This window comes from Astatotilapia calliptera, chromosome 1 (assembly GCF_900246225.1).
Source record: "Astatotilapia calliptera chromosome 1, fAstCal1.2, whole genome shotgun sequence".
NCBI classification, from domain to species: Eukaryota; Metazoa; Chordata; class Actinopteri; order Cichliformes; family Cichlidae; genus Astatotilapia; species Astatotilapia calliptera.
Genome location: NC_039302.1, coordinates 816,504 through 832,785, shown reverse-complemented (window position 1 = coordinate 832,785; position 16,282 = coordinate 816,504). Strand labels below are relative to the sequence as shown.

Here is a 16,282-nt window from a genome sequence, read left to right as displayed (position 1 = left end):
ACTCTGTCGCCAACATAGAGATGGACAGCTGAAAACACAATGGCTGAGGAGCACTTAGATAATATTGGCTGGTCCTTGAGTTTAATGATATGCTCAGGGGAACACCAGAACAAGCCAAAGTGTTGGTCATTAGAAACATTGAACTGGGCAAATACTGATGTTACTCTTACACTGGCGGTATGAATAAACATGTGATGTGACACAACACACCACATGGCACAATCTGAAAGAATTTCATCTGAATCTGACAACAATAACAATTTAATTCAATGGAATTTGCTTTATGATCAACTGAAACTGAGAACATTTCAATACACAGACCATAATGTTGTGGACTTGGAAATCGATGTAGACCCAGAAAATAATTTCTTCTACAACATCAGCAACAACCGCTGCTACTTCACTGATCACTGATCACTGACTTCCTGACGGACAGGAAGCAGCACGTGAAGCTGGGAAAGAACGTCTCGGACTCTCGGACCATCAGCACCGGCTCCCCTCAGGGCTGTGTTCTTTCTCCTCTGCTCTTCTCCCTGTACACCAACTGCTGCACCTCCACCCACCAGTCTGTCAAGCTAATCAAGTTTGCAGATGACACCACCGTTATTGGACTCATCTCGGACGGGGACGAGTCTGCCTACAGGAGGGAGGTTGAACGTCTGGTGTCCTGGTGCAGCCACAACAACCTGGTGCTGAATGCCCAGAAGACAGTGGAGATTATTGTGGACTTCAGGAAGCACACAGCCCCACTCCCCCCCATCATCCTGACTGACACCCCCATCACCTCTGTGGACTCATTCCGCTTCCTGGGTACCACCATCACCCAGGACCTGAAGTGGGAGCCCACCATCACCTCCGTCATCAAGAAAGCCCAGCAGAGGATGTACTTCCTGAGGCAGCTGAAGAAATTCAACCTGCCAACACGGACGATGATGCAATTCTACACTGCAATCATCGAGTCCATCCTCACCTCCTCCATCACCGTGTGGTACGCTGGAGCCACTATCAGGGACAAACAGAGACTGCAGCGTGTTGTGCGCTCTGCTGAGAAGGTGATTGGCTGCAGACTCCCATCTCTGCAGGACCTGTACACCTCCAGGACACTGGGGCGTGCAGCTCAGATCTCAGCTGACCCTTCTCACCCTGGACACAGTCTGTTTGACCTGCTCCCCTCAGGCAGGAGGCTCCGGTCCATTCGCACCAGAACCTCTCGCCATAAGAACAGTTTCTTCCCCTCTGCTGTTGGACACATGAACAATAACCGTATGACTGTTCCCACCACTAACACATGACCCTACGCTGTGTTCACTGCATCATTCCATGTTTGGCACTGATCACCACCTGCACTCATGTATATATCTTTCTACGTAGCACTTTTAATTCTTATTCTTACTTTTATTTTTTTTCATGTCTATTTAAGTGCTATTTATGACACTATGTTTGCACTGAAGCACCGCAGCAATTTCCTAATGTTGTAAACCTCAACATCTGGCAATAAAACCCTTTCTGATTCTGATTCTGATTCTGATGAACAGTGTAGTCACACCATCAACACGGAAAACAAATGGTCAATAATCCATTTAATAGCAGAAGTCTATGTGGCAGTTTCAATAATATAAAGCAATATTTTAATCAATTCACAAAACCATTTGGAATTATTGCCATATCTAAAACATGATCAATGCAGAGAAACGACTGGATTTTGAACTGGAGGGGTTGAAGTTAATTATAAGGTGGTGAAAAGTATGACAACTACAATTGATAACTTATTAGAATGTATATAACAACTGAAGTTTATGAGGAAAAAGTGAAAAATGTAATAATTAGCTGTTTATATCGAGCACCAGGCTCAAGCATACATGTATTTAATGACTTCATAGAAGAAATGTTCTCAAAAACAAATCAAAAGTTATGTTTATCATGGTGATTTTAACAATGATCTGCTGAATGCGAATAAGCATAAAATTACCAATGAATTTTAAACACTATATACAGTCTGAGGTTACATCCTAAAACAACCAGGCCAAGCAGAATTACACCTCACTGTGCCACCTTAATTGACAATATTTTCACTAACAACATGGAAAACAACATTGTGAGTATATTATTATTTAATGGCATCAGTTTTTATGTATTTTAAAGGGCAGAGAGCCTTTCAGCCTACCACAGCTGCGTTTGGTTGACTCTGTGGAATCCTTTAAAGAGCAGTTAAAAGTTTCTGTTTAAACAAGCCTTCTGTTGATCAATGCTGTTTATTTATTTATTTGTTTGTTTGTTTTTACATTTATCCCTTTGTATTGTCTATTTTATTACTTCTCTGTTTATTTTAACCTTTGTGTGCTGTGCTTTGCAACTGTCTGTCTATGAAAAGTGCTTAATAAATAAACTTTAGTTACTTACTGTAATCATGCAGAGCAGTGGTCCCCAACCCCCGGGCCGGTCCATGAGTCGTTGGTACCGGGCCGCGAGAGTTGAGGCTCGGGGGTGAAATTTGTGGTTTTCAGGCTTTTCATCTGTTTTTATTGTTTTTTTATTTATCATTTTTATTGTTAACGTGGTTTTCCTGTGTGTCAATCTTTTTTTTGGGGGGGGGAATCTCCACGTGTGTGTGTGTGTGTGTGTATACAATTAACCTCATTTATTTTAATTCTTTCTTTTATCTGTTTACATTATACCCCTGTTCAGCACTGTGGCTGAGACTTGATGTCTTTTAAATGTGCTACACAAATAAAGCTGACTTGACTTAACTTGACTATTCCATCTGGAGAACCACCAAGCAGCCCACTGTTGGATAAAAACAGTCTCCTCCTTGATAACTGCTCCAGTAGAGTCAGTATACAGCTGCTTGGCCTTCGGTTCATAAAGGATCCCCCAATCACATGCCTTTGGGGATGAAAATATCTCTTAGTCATAAATGCTTCTTAGAAACACAGACCCCTTTTTACTAACAACTTACTTTACATCCTTTTGTCAGGTTCTACCGGCCAAGCAGAGTCTTAAATAATGAAGGAGGGTATGAGCTCCCCTGGAGTGCACCCACGACCAAACCAAAGTTGCTAGCTGTGATAGTCTTCTTGCAATATACCAGCCTTTTATAAAGAAACACAAATTAGGAGACACAGTTCACTAAAATTTCTTGCTTAACACCTAACAGAATTAATTTATTACCACAATGCATTCTTTGTTTGTCCAACTGTTGCTTCCTCAACCTGTTTCTTCTCTTCCTCGGTCGCAGCCAGTGACGACAGTACATAACTGGCCTTGTCTTCTGCTTGGGCTAAATCCAAGTTCCTCAGCACTGCATCGAATTTCTTGGCTTTTTAAAGCAAAAGGATTTTAAAAGTTTTAATGGGACCAAGCCATTTTGACCACAGAGTAGACAAAGTCGAGTACAAAGCATACAAAATACATATAAAATTAAAGTGGGGATAGTGGAGATGAACAGTCTGATGTCTGTAGTTTACATACATGTAAAGGCAGAAATTAGGGACATACAGTTTTTATTCATAAACACCCCAAAGAAAAAACATTCTAACAATCAGTACCTTCCTGGTTCAAAGCACTCTCCAGGTCACAAAGTGTGGTTATCCACTAAAACCATTCCACCGTGTACTGAATGTAAAAAAGTGTCACCCAGTTTAATTGGTCTCAGACTGCCTCAAAATACCTCAGAATATGAGAATTCAAAACTATTTTTATGTCTCTCAGATTGAACCAGTCAGATTGAGCCGGATATTATATGCTCTGGCCATTGAGTCCCATCTAAACCAACCCAGACAGAGCCTCACGGGGTTGACCTTTTGTGGGAGAAAAAGGCCACAGTGAGTTTGTCACCATATGCTGATGATGTAAAAGTCTTTATGACCGGGCACAATAAAATCAGCACTCAGAAATTAGCATTATATGAACCAGCTTCTGTTGTTTAGGTCAGCTGGTCAAAATGTGTTGGCCTTTGCCAGAAGAGTGGATTAATAAAGTGAAACCAAAAATGCCAGCTCTGCTACAGTGGGACAGGGAGGGGATGAAATGTTTAAGTGTGTTTCTGGGAAGGGATGACTTCCAGATGAAAAAAATTGGAAGGGTTTACTAAAAACTGGTGAGATCTGCTGGACCCAAGCCCACTGCTTGTCTCGTGGGTGCCTCTATATGACATACAGCTGTCTTATAGAGGGAGGACCTTGGGTTTTAATAACTGCGCAAAGCAGTTATTAAAAACCATGTGAGGAGCATTGACTATGACAACAATCTGTAGAGCCAGGAACCAAATAATGACCATCTACAGCATTGGTGTCAAACTCCAGTCCTTTAGGGCCAGTGTCCTGAAACTTACAAGTGTCCCTGCTACCACACACCTCAATAATATTAGTAGGTCATTTGCAAGACTCTATAGAACACTGTAGTTCAGGGTGCTGAGGTGGCAATTCAACCACTGAATTCATGTTACAGCTGCTCATGAGTGAATGAACATGGTGCAATAAAAAGTATATTTTTCTAAACGCTTACATTATTCTCCAAGAAGGCTGGGTACTCAAGACCGGTTCCCCCGACCCAAAGGCGCTGGGAACAAACCTTCTCATCCACAGGGAGAAACCCCAATGTACAGGCAGCAGAGGGGATACTAGGATACCTACCCCAGCCTGCTGCCTCTCACCTAGGGCAACTGTAGACTGAGACAGAGTCCAGCCGCTCTCTCGGAGACTGGTTCCACAGCCTAAGTCATGCGTTGAGGTGAGCCAGACTATATCTAGCCGGTACCTCTCAACCTCACGCACTAACTCAGTAACCCTATCCTGGGCAGGGTGAATTGTTCCCTTGGTTGTATACTCGTAGGAGTCTTTTCGGTCTTTGTCTTATCCCTCACAAAGGACAAAATTGCGATGGGACACCCGACCAGGTGGGCAAAGGCCCCCCAACAACCTAGCCCCTGGGATCCCTGGGACACACAAACCCCTCCATCACAATAAGTGCTTAATAATAACAATTCCATGTATCCAAGTGGAACCTATTTAAACCAACGTGAAAAGTGATTCCTTTATTTGTGCTGTACTGGAGCAGAGCTAACATTTTAGCAGAATGCCATACATACATAGTGACATAGTGATGATGGTAACGGCATTATTAGTAACGCCGTTACTAATGCTGTAAATGTTTCAGCTTTCAGTAACTAGTAATCTAATTAATTACTATTTCTATCATTACAACGCTGTTACTGTTATTAACAAGGTGCAGATGCGTTACTACTGTTTTTTTTACTTTTTCAATACACTGTTGAAGCTGTCTTCAGCTTATTCAGAGTTAGGGGTTGAAACAATCGCACGTGTGCTGCTGATTGGCTGAGAAAGAAAAGTAATCATGTTAAACAAATCACATGACTTCTTTAAGGTGACATAGTAACAAGATGCTATGTCAGCCCAAGACAAGCCCGAGTCTCTATTTTTGTGTTAAAAGTGTGGACTTCAAACTATATACCTGTTTTTTAAATTGTGTTGATAGGCCACGTAAAACCAGTCATGATAAAAAATATATACCAGCGGTCCCAACCCCCGGGCCTCGGACCGGTACCGGTCCGTGAGTCGTTTGGTGCCGGGCCGCGAGAGTTGACGTTCAGGTGTGAAATGTGTGGTTTTCAGGGTTTTTATCGGTTTCCAGCGTTATTTTGTTATCGTTTTTATCATTAACTCGGTTTTCCTGGGTCTTTTCATGTGTGTTATGAATAAATTTTCTTTTTTTCGGTACCGGTACTAGTTTTATTTTGTTGTATTTATCCGCGACACCTTAAAGGCCGTGAAAATATTGTCGGGCATAAATCGGTCCGTGGCGCAAAAAAGGTTGGAGACCGCTGATATATACAATGTTTTTTCCTGAATACTATTGATGTGTTTACTGTGTAAGGATAGCGCTTGTGACCAAAAAAAAGAAGTACCATACTGACCAATCAAAAATGATTTGGCAACATGGCAGGAAGAGGGGAAAGTTCTAGGAGCAATGGCAGCGAGAGAGAGAGCAAAAGAAAGAGAGAGAGAGTTTTGAGATGTGAGATATTTGTGACCTTTAGCGTGTTTGGATTGTGTAGTTAGTGTGTAGTGTAGTCGATATTTTTTTGTGTGTGTGTCAGAACAATGAGGCGACTGCTGATTGTCACAGTTGCTGCCAAAAAGCCACCAAAGTCAGATTACAGTGTAAACGGTGTCTGCAGGTGGAAAACAGGAGTGATACACCTCCTGCTGTCAGGCCTGCAGGTACCACGCTTGTGATGAGGTCCACTATTTCATAGTAGACAGAAATTATTTTTTGGAGTGGCACAAATCATTTTGTGGCATCTTATTTGATGTAGAACAGCTGATTGTTCTGTAAATAGTTTGAAATAGTTATTTTAAAAATCCTTGGGTGCATTTTTAGGTGAATAGCTGCAAAAAACTTTGTTGTTTACAAAACTTGTTCATAACTTCTTAAAGTTTATAATTTATCTTTGCATTTCAAGTTAATGATTCATTAAACATGTTTGTGGTTCTTACAGTAAAAATATAACCTTTTTCTACTCTGATTTTATGTTTTTGGTCATTTTACGTACACCAATAGTTACTTTTCCTAGTAATTAGTTACTTTTATAATATTGTAACTGAGTTACTAACCCAGTTACTTTTTTGAAAAAGTAACTATTAACCAAAACTAATTACCTTTTCATAGTATTTTGCCCAACACTGATACATACATTCTTACATGCGTTCCCTCATCATTCATCCGCAGAATAAAATGAAACAGCAAATATAAAAGTCTAAATACAGTTGTGCTAAAAAGGATGTTGCATTTGTCGTTAGGTAACAGCCATCGAGTGTAAGTGATATTGATTATTGTAATATGTTATGCTAGTGTTTTATTTACCTTATATTTTAAAAAGTTATCATTAAACTATTCACAATTAGAGGAATTTTGCAGATATTGAACATTTTAGCAGGCGTACAAATCTGTTGAACAGTTCTCCCAATTCTAGAAGTTTGGTCCAGGCAATATCAGGCTCTTTTTCTACAAAACACTACATCTCTTTATTATTATTGTTATTATTATTATTATTATTATTATAAATGATCAAAGTGTTCGTGTTTAAGTACGGCATCTTTTCAAATCAAAGACACTGAATCTAAGATAATTAAGTTTTAAAATGTTTATTTGGAAGTTTTTTCATAGGATGTAGTTATTTTTTAAATGGTTTGTACATACTTCTGGCGTACTGTTTTTAAATTTAGTCTTCCTTTTGTGGTAGGAAGGAAGAAAGAAAGCAGTTCAAGAGTTCAAGAGAATGAGGAGGGTCGTGGGAAGAGAGATGCCATACGCCTGCACGAAGTCTACACTCTGGAGACAGTGGTGGTAGCAGATTCGGACATGGTCCAGTACCATGGTGGTGAGGCAGCACAGAGGTTCCTATTGACTGTTATGAATATGGTAAGATTTTTAGAATCAAACGCTGTTTTTGACTTCCCTCACTTGAGTTTAAGTCAAACCGAAACTGTTTATTCAAATACATATAAGTGTTTATTTAAATACAGAGACTGATGCATTTCTAAACCAGTAAAAATGTTGAAAGAAGTTACTCTGTATTTAATATGTGAGCATTTAAGTCAACTTCATTAAAAAACCATCACATGGTAGCAGTAGCAATAACTTTTTTAGTGTTTGCCAGTATAACTGTCTTAAAGTTATACTGAAATTTGCAATTTCAGCCTTCTTGTGTACTGTTTGGTCTCATACTTACAATACTACCTCGGAAACCCAGTGCACTTTAAATACAGATCGATTTTCCTAAATTCTTATACAATTTTGTTGCAGAGGGACTGAAGCCTATCACATTATCATCAGGCGACTTTACACACTCGAGTGTGTTACCCTTATACTCACAACATTAATGCAGGCAACTACACTCTCTTACACTTAGAGCCAATTTAGAATCACCAGTTAACATGACAAGCTAGTTGTGTGTTTGCACCACTGCACAATAATGCTGCTCATAACCAAATTAACAAACCCCAAACCTTTTAAAATACATAACCAGTTAATATCTGTTTAGGCTATGTTAGGTAGAGTTGTTTAATTTATGTCTATAGAAAAGTGTGATGTTGATGTCAACTATCTAATCCAAGTGGATTAAAATATTCATTTGCAATAGTCAGTTTGTTTATTTGCATTAGCAGGTTATCCATCCATTCATGCATTATTTCTAATGGATGTTATCAGAAAATTGTCCCATAAATTTTGACATTCACTCAAGTATGTTGATGATTTTTTTCCTTTATATGACCTTTCACATGGTTCAGTTGTACTAATTCTTTCTTTCAGGTCTACAATATGTTTCATCACCCAAGTCTCAGAGTTAGACTAGACATTCGAGTCACCAAGCTGATGCTGCTTTACAACCGCCCAGTAAGTCTGACATTTCGCCTTCTTTGACCCACATTAAAATTGCTTTCAACCCTAACAACCTGAGTTTCATAGGTTTGTGAGATTACCTCTCTCTGAGGTGTGCGTGCGTGCGTGCGTGTGTGTGTGTGTGTGTGTGTGTGTGTGTGTGTGTGTGTGTGTGTGTGTGTGTGTGTGTGTGCGTGCGTGTGTGTGTGTGTGTGTGTGTGTGTGTGTGTGTGTGTGTGTGAGAAAAGAAATTAAAAAATCCCCTTTTTCTCTTTCAAAACAATCTGCCAAACTTTACAGGCTTTTTTCTAAATTTCATCTATGCAAAGATTTATTCTCAAGGTGTGCCTTGTGTGCATCCTTTCAGTGTGTTAAAATTGCTTTATGATGACATTTCTTTCACTTTTATAACCTTGTTTTCTTAAAATGTGGTGTACTATGTATACAATTCAATGATTACATATAGTGTAACTCACTATCTTTGATTCCAGTTCGCACAAAGACAACAAATGGCAGCAAAATTATTTATTTTACACATGTTGGGATATTGTATTTGTTTTAAATGTTATGTACTTATGTGGTATGTAGCTTTTGTTGCCATGATGCCAGGTCTCTCTTGGAAATGAGATTTTTAATCTCAATGAGATTTTTACCTGGATAAATAAAGGACTAATAAAAAAGCACACATACTGTAGTCCAGCGGGTGTGTTGGTTGGTTGTTTGCTGCTAATAGACGTACATTAGTTTATGTAAGCTAATTAATAACCAAAGCCAAAACTAAATGGAATATAAAGAGACTAAAACTATAATTCGGTTTCGGGGGTCACTTTGGTATTCCCCCTGGCTGCAACAACAAGTTTCATGTTAACAAATGAAGAATATGCCGTCCACTTTCAGTTCTGTCCAAGTGGGTCTTCCGTTGTTTGGCTAGTGTTAGAATTTATTTTTATCTTTAAGGCTATATACCTCATAATTTGCATCACACATATGGTTTATCCTTTACTGCACAAATGTATGTAATATCAGGTAGTTTTGAATGCAGACTGTTACACTATGACCCCCTGTCAGGTATGTGGGTGAGGGTTGTGATACATACAAGAAAACAGGGCCATAAATTCTGGTGTTTGGGAATGCATTCCTCCCACCTTCTACAGGCCTGACCAGAGGACAAGAGGCAGTTGCCATGGTGATGGCATTGTTGCATGCAAAAGTTTCATCTCTATAAAAGGAGATGTTCAGAAATGTGTAGAAGTTGAAACGTGAGCCGTACATGAGGTCTAAAGGCTTTCCTCCAACTTTTGACCAATCATCTTAACATACATACAGATAAGATAAGAACTTTATTTATCCTGAGGGAAATTATTTTGTCTGCCTAGGTGTACCAGCCTTTTGTCTCTGAGCCAGAGAGATGGAGGTCCATGGCGGCATGTAAAAGTAATCTGAAATCCGTTTGATAATAAATTGGGAAAACTTGTAATTTGAGCATATTTGTTTTCTCTCTCATAAAAAAACAGACAATTCTGCACCCAACATGGGGCTTGATTGAGTTGAGGAGAAGATCACCATTGGCGAGCAGAATCGGAGCGATGTTGATTTGAGCCTCGCCAGATATTCTGAACCGAGCCTAGCTGGTTGCTCGTGAAAGAAAATGGGCCTAATGAAAAGGTAGGCAGGATTGCTGTTATTGAAGCATAGTTTTAACACTAGTGGCATTGAAATGGAAAAATCTACCTGTTAGCTGTAATGCTCAGGTTTGTAAAGCACTCTCCTCCACAGTGTAAATAAGTATAGCGTTGAGCAGAATCTTTTTGAGTCCCCAGACCAACAACCTGGTGTCTGACACTCTAAATTTAGTAAAAAGGGGTCACTCGCTCACATTTGGGCTTTGCTTTTCTTCACTTCTAATATGAAGTAATCCATTCAGGGACATGACTTGAGGGATAAAAAAGGTCTTTAAAAAGGTCGTGGCATCTTTTCCTCTGAGTCTGTTTTTTGTTTTGCTTCTTTCATCGCATACATCAACGTCTTTTCTTTCCCAATCCTGCTTCAGTAAGAAACATAGTTATGTTTGTGGTGTGATTTGCATGTAGTAAGCTGTTATGTTGTTGTGTTTAAGATTATTGTATTGCATAAAATACTGCTTATGGCATCAGCTCAGTACACGCGACCAGACCAGAGTCTCCAGCTTGTCGGTCCCACGAACCACCTGATTCAAACAGGCTCTCGTCCACACAGTGCTCATTTATAAAGTGCTTTACAAACCTAAATATTACAGCTAACAGGTGGATTTCCCTGTGTCTGTGTAGGTAGTCAAACATCAAAGAAGCACTTACTGCTAAAGAGACAGACTGAAATCATTGGTTTCTTAACATAAAACTTATTGTTGCAGCCAGGAGCAGTGGAAACGTGACCTCCTTAGACTGCTTTTTTAGTTTTAGTGTCCTTATTTTTCCCCTGAGTTGTTGGTGCTTTTCGGTAATCTCAGTCTCTCACTGAACGAGCTCCTGTGACTGACCAAAAGGACCCCCTGATGATCCTCTAATCGCCTGAGCCAAGGTGGGAAACTGGCCGTGGGTCCCAATCAGCCAGAGTTTCGGGTGTGTTCATTGTGAAACCTGGCCCCACCTTATCATGTGAATTCCTGAGGTCAGATGGCCCAGGATGTGAGTGGGCGTTAAGGCGTCTGGGAAGGATCTCAAAACTGGATTATAGATGGCAGAGAGTTGGTGTCGTAAACCCCGCCTCTGTTCAAAGATGGTCGCTCACAGTGGACATAGATGCTTCTTTCACTCCTCTTTCAAACCATCTGTCCTCTCTGTCCAAAATGTGAACATTGGCATCCTCAAAGAGTGACCTTTGACCTTTAGATGCAGATGGACTGCTGAGTCTTGTCCTGTGGAGGTGGCTGTTCTGTGTTGTGCCATGCGCTTGTGAAGTGGCTGTTTGGTCTCTCCAATGTAGAGGTCTGGGCATTCCTCGCTGCACTGTACAGCATACACCACATTGTTAAGTTTGTGTTTTGGCGTTTTGTCTTTCGGGTGAACCAGTTTGTGTCTGAGCGTGTTGCTGGTTCTGAAATACACCGGGATGTCATGCTTGGAGAAAACTCTCCTGAGTTTCTCTGATACACCGGCTACATAGGGGATGACAATGTTGACAATGTTGTCACTTGCATACCCACCACGGAGGCCGTGGAGACGGTCAGAAAACGACTACAAGAAGACAGCTCCTTGGAGGACAGGACCAACTTCACACCCGATCAGATCTGCACCCTGTTAGACCTCTGCCTCACCACTACATATTTCAAATACAACGAAGGCTTTTACAGACAAAAACATGGCTGTGCCATGGGCTCCCCCGTGTCACCTATTGTAGCAACCTTTACATGGAGGAAGTGGAAAGGAAGGCTCTTGGCTCTTTCAAAGGAAGAGTACCCAGCCACTGGTACAGATATGTGGACGACACCTGGGTCAAAATCAAGACACAAGAAGTGGAATCCTTCACTGCGCACATTAACTCTGTGGATAAAAACATCAAGTTCACCAGGGAAGACACAAAGGACGACTGTTTGCCTTTCCTGGACTGCGCTGTGCACATTGAAGAGAACGGCAACCTCAACATCGAAGTTTACCGGAAGCCCACACACACGGACCAGTACCTCCTCTTTGACTCCCATCACCCTCTGAACACAAACTTGGAGTAATCAGGACCCTACACCACCGGGCAGAACATGTTCCCTCTAAGCCTGAAGGGAAAAAGAAGGAACACACACATGTAAAGGAAGCACTCAAAACCTGCGGCTATCCTAAATGGGCGTTTATAAAGTCAGCAAAGAGGCACAGAAAAGAAGACCAGACACCAGCGAGGGAGGATAAGAAGGACAGACGCAACAACATTGTCATCCCCTATGTAGCCGGTGTATCAGAGGAACTTTCTCCAAGCATGACATCCCAGTGTATTTCAGACCCAGCAACACGCTCAGACACAAACTGGTTCACCCGAAAGACAAAACACCAAAACACAAACTTAACAATGTGGTGTATGCTGTACAGTGCAGCGAGGAATGCCCAGACCTCTACATTGGAGAGTCCAAACAGCCACTTCACAAGCGCATGGCACAACACAGAACAGCCACCTCCACAGGACAAGACTCAGCATCCATCTGCATCTAAAGGTCAAAGGTCACTCTTTGAGGATGCCAATGTTCACATTTAGGACAGAGAGGACAGATGGTTTGAAAGAGGAGTGAAAGAAGCATCTATGTCCACTGTGAGCGACCATCTTTGAACAGAGGCGGGGTTTACGACACCAACTCTCTGCCATCTATAATCCAGTTTTGAGATCCTTCCCAGACGCCTTAACGCCCACTCGCATCCTGGGCCATCTGACCTCAGGAATTCACATGATAAGGTGGGGCCAGGTTTCACAATGAACTCACCCGAAACTCTGGCTGATTGGGACCCACACCCAGTTTCCCACCTTGGCTCAGGCGATTAGAGGATCATCAGGGGGTCCTTTTGTCCCTCTGTGGGGGGTCACTCCCACTAGGTTTATATCTGGGACTCTCCACCATTTGACCTTAGAACTGAAGAAGCTTCTCGGATGAAGGTGAAACGTCTTCAAGCAACTTAAAGAAGTCCAGACGCTTTTCTTTGCAAGCTCCTTTGACTACGATGACCTGGATGACTGAGAACCTTCACAGACATACATTTATAAAAGCCAGTTTAAACCATGCTCGAGCATTGTTAAATACTGTCTGTGAAGCTGAATGTAAGAAATAAGTGCTTAAAATTTAAGTTTAAAAAACATGTTTAGCGCCGTCTTCTGTCATTACAGAATGTTATGTCATGAGGTTGGTTGGTTTGCTGTTTTACATTGGTTTATGTTAGTAAGCTAGAGACAGAATTCACTATGACCATATGCTGTGGAGCCTCTTCTTGTTGTTTAGACATTTTACCTGGATCCCTGTTTAAAGATGTTTTTCGGTCCATCTGTTCTTGTACGCACATGGCTAATCCCTCTCTGGCCTCTGGTTAAGTCCGGTTTACTTCAAGAATGCTGTTATTCACCCTATACTAAAAAAAAGCCCAAACTTGACCCTTCTATTGGTCAGCTATAGACCAATCTCTAAATTACCATTTCTTACCAAGATTATTGATAAGCTAAGCTAACTGCTGCTTTAGATAAATACAGCATTCTTGATAAATTTCAATCTGAGTTCTGTAAAGGACATTCAAAGGAGAGAGCTCTTGTCAGAGTGTCTAGTGACACAGGAAATTGTTCTGTTCTCAACCACTGTATCAACCAAGCGAGATCTGGTGATACAGTGATCACCAGATCTTGACAGGTTGAGGTATTGGGCCAGTGTATCAGGATCTGCCTTACAACTGTTTACTTCATATCTTTCTGATTGTTCTCTTTGTGTGGCTGCTTCCAATTATAGGTCTTCCTTAAGCCATCTTAATTTTGGTGTACCTCAGGGTTCTTTTTTGGGGACCTTACTATTTCTGGTTTACATGATCCCTCTTCAACACATTTTGAGTAGAGGTCTCATATACCTGCTACACAGATGATATTCATTTATACATCCATTTTAAGCCTAATGAGGTATTGAATCTGCATGTCTTACACAAGTGCTTAGGGTTTGTAAAAGTCTGGATGGATAGAACTTTTCTTCAACTTAATCAGGAAAAGCTGAAATTCCTGATTGTGCTCCAGAAGAGCGTAAATTTCAATAATGGAAACTCTTGGTCCGTTAGCCTCTTATGCCAAGTCTTCCATCAGAAACATCGGGGCAAATTTTGAGTCTGGTTTTCCCTCAGATGTTCATGTTCATACTCTGGTTAATTCATGTTTATATTAGTTACAAAATATTGTTAAGCTAAGTAATATTATCCCGCAAACAGACTTGGAAACTGTTATTCATGCTTTTGTTTCTTCAAGATTGGATTACTGTACTGTAAAGCGCTATACAAATACAGGCCATTTACCATTCATCATTCACCTGCCTAAACAAAGCATCATTAGACCATCTGCAGATCCAATGAAATTCAGCAGCGAATGAGAAACAAAGTAATTAAGATCTCTTAGTCTGGGAAAGGCTATAAAGTCAAAACATAGAACAGTGATGAACCTTCTCAGGAGTGGCTGGCAGAGCAAAATTACCAGAGTAGTGCAGCGGTGACTTATCCAAGAGGCTACAAAAGACCCCAGAACAATATCCAAAGAACTGCAGCCCTCACTTGCCTCAGTTAAGGTTAGTGTTTATGACTCCATCATAAGAAAGAGACTGAGCAACAATGGAGGTCTAAAATGAAAAAGGAACATAAAGGCTTGTCTCAATTTTGCCGGAAAACATCTTGACGATCCCCTAAACTTTTTTGGAAATACTCTGTGGACTGATAAGATAAAAATTTAACTTTTTGGAAGATGTGTGTCCCTTCTAAAACATCATGGTTATGCAGGGAAGATCCCCAAACAAGTGATCCAAGGAAGCTTCCTTACAGCAGACGGACTCACATGCTGTTTTATCCTCCTCACTGGCCATTGGGTTTTTGAGTAGGTTATCAAAGCACCTATTGGCTTCGCCTTCAGCCATTTTGTTGTGTCAAACCAACTAGCCTAATGACATAATGTTCATTGTGCATAAGTCCCAATTTTTTTTTTCATTATTATCAGAATTAAATTAATTTAGTGTCTTTGTTCTCCAGGAAAAGCTAAAGGTGGGCCATCATGGAGAAAGATCTCTGGAGAGCTTCTGTCACTGGCAGCATCAAGAATTTGGTGGGCCTTGGTACCTTGGTACCAACCATGTTCCCGGTGGAAGAGATGATATCCCTCCAGTGGACAGTGCTGTATTGGTCACCAGGTATGCAGCTATGAACTGTTTTAAAGCTTCTTAGAACTTCACTGTGAGGAAGAGAGCTGCCATGTTATTGAGTCTGACTGTTGTTCCCCGTCAGAGCAAAAACCTGAGCATTATATAAATGTGACTCCGCAGTTCCCCCACTCCCCAGGCCAGACCAGTGCCATAGAAGATGGTGAATAGAAAACTCTGTCTTGTTCTATTAGGGTCCAATCATGTGCTGCCTGATACTTATAGGCAAATACACCAATGTCTTGGCAGCATTTATGTTTGTTTGCTCAGAGATGTGTGAGGTGCAGAATGATAAATACTGAATAACTCCCACTGAGGTGGGGTGAGACAGACAGTGAAGAAGCACGTGCTGTCTTGCCAGTACATGCAGTCAGCAGTGATGACATAATTAAACACTTTTAACCACTGGGTTTCAAATCTTATGTCAGGACCTGCAGAGATGCAATACAATTCAAGTTTGTTGGTAGCATAAAATCAACTTCTGTGAGAGATGCTGAGACATGCTTATGAGCCTTCTGAAGAACAGCTGCACAAAGAGTGTGATTACCGGCAGCCATTCATATATATACTGGTCCTCAATCATGTCGAAGTTTGAGATGTGACAATGTTTTCTGTTTTTATAACCCTTAATGCCATGAGGTGTAAAATAAGACATCAATCTCTGCACAGAACACATGAAATGGCCTTTCAGAGCAGGTTGCTCAGGAATGTCAGCTGCTCTGATGATGAGTGCGTGGCACCAGAATCTATCCTACATTCAATATCTTTGCCGGTAATAATCAAAGTATAAGTGAGAAAAGCTTCGTGTGAGTATTTTACATTTAGAGCAGAAGGATTCTGCTCTAAATGTTTAATTGTTGTCTGTATCAGTGTAGGTGTCACTTCTGATACCAAGTTGTTGTGGAAATTGAGTGCATTAAAGAGGAGGTTTTATTCTTGCAAGAAGGAGTTCAGTCAGCACAAGGCACTTTGGCGTTGTAGTGAAGAATTCAACTGAACAAAGGA

The 16,282-nt window shown here is 40.9% G+C and overlaps 1 protein-coding gene across 2 annotated transcripts in view; it reads left to right on the top strand.

Moving 5' to 3' along the window:
• adamts17 (ADAM metallopeptidase with thrombospondin type 1 motif, 17) overlaps window positions 1-16,282 on the top strand; it is a 108,852-nt gene that overhangs the window by 21,683 nt on the left and 70,887 nt on the right. For both annotated transcript variants that reach the window (XM_026183489.1, XM_026183405.1), the window contains exons 4-6: window positions 7,262-7,440; window positions 8,332-8,415; window positions 15,111-15,268. In XM_026183489.1, coding sequence (XP_026039274.1) covers window positions 7,262-7,440; window positions 8,332-8,415; window positions 15,111-15,268 — 421 coding nt within the window. The remainder of the gene's footprint in view (window positions 1-7,261; window positions 7,441-8,331; window positions 8,416-15,110; window positions 15,269-16,282) is intronic.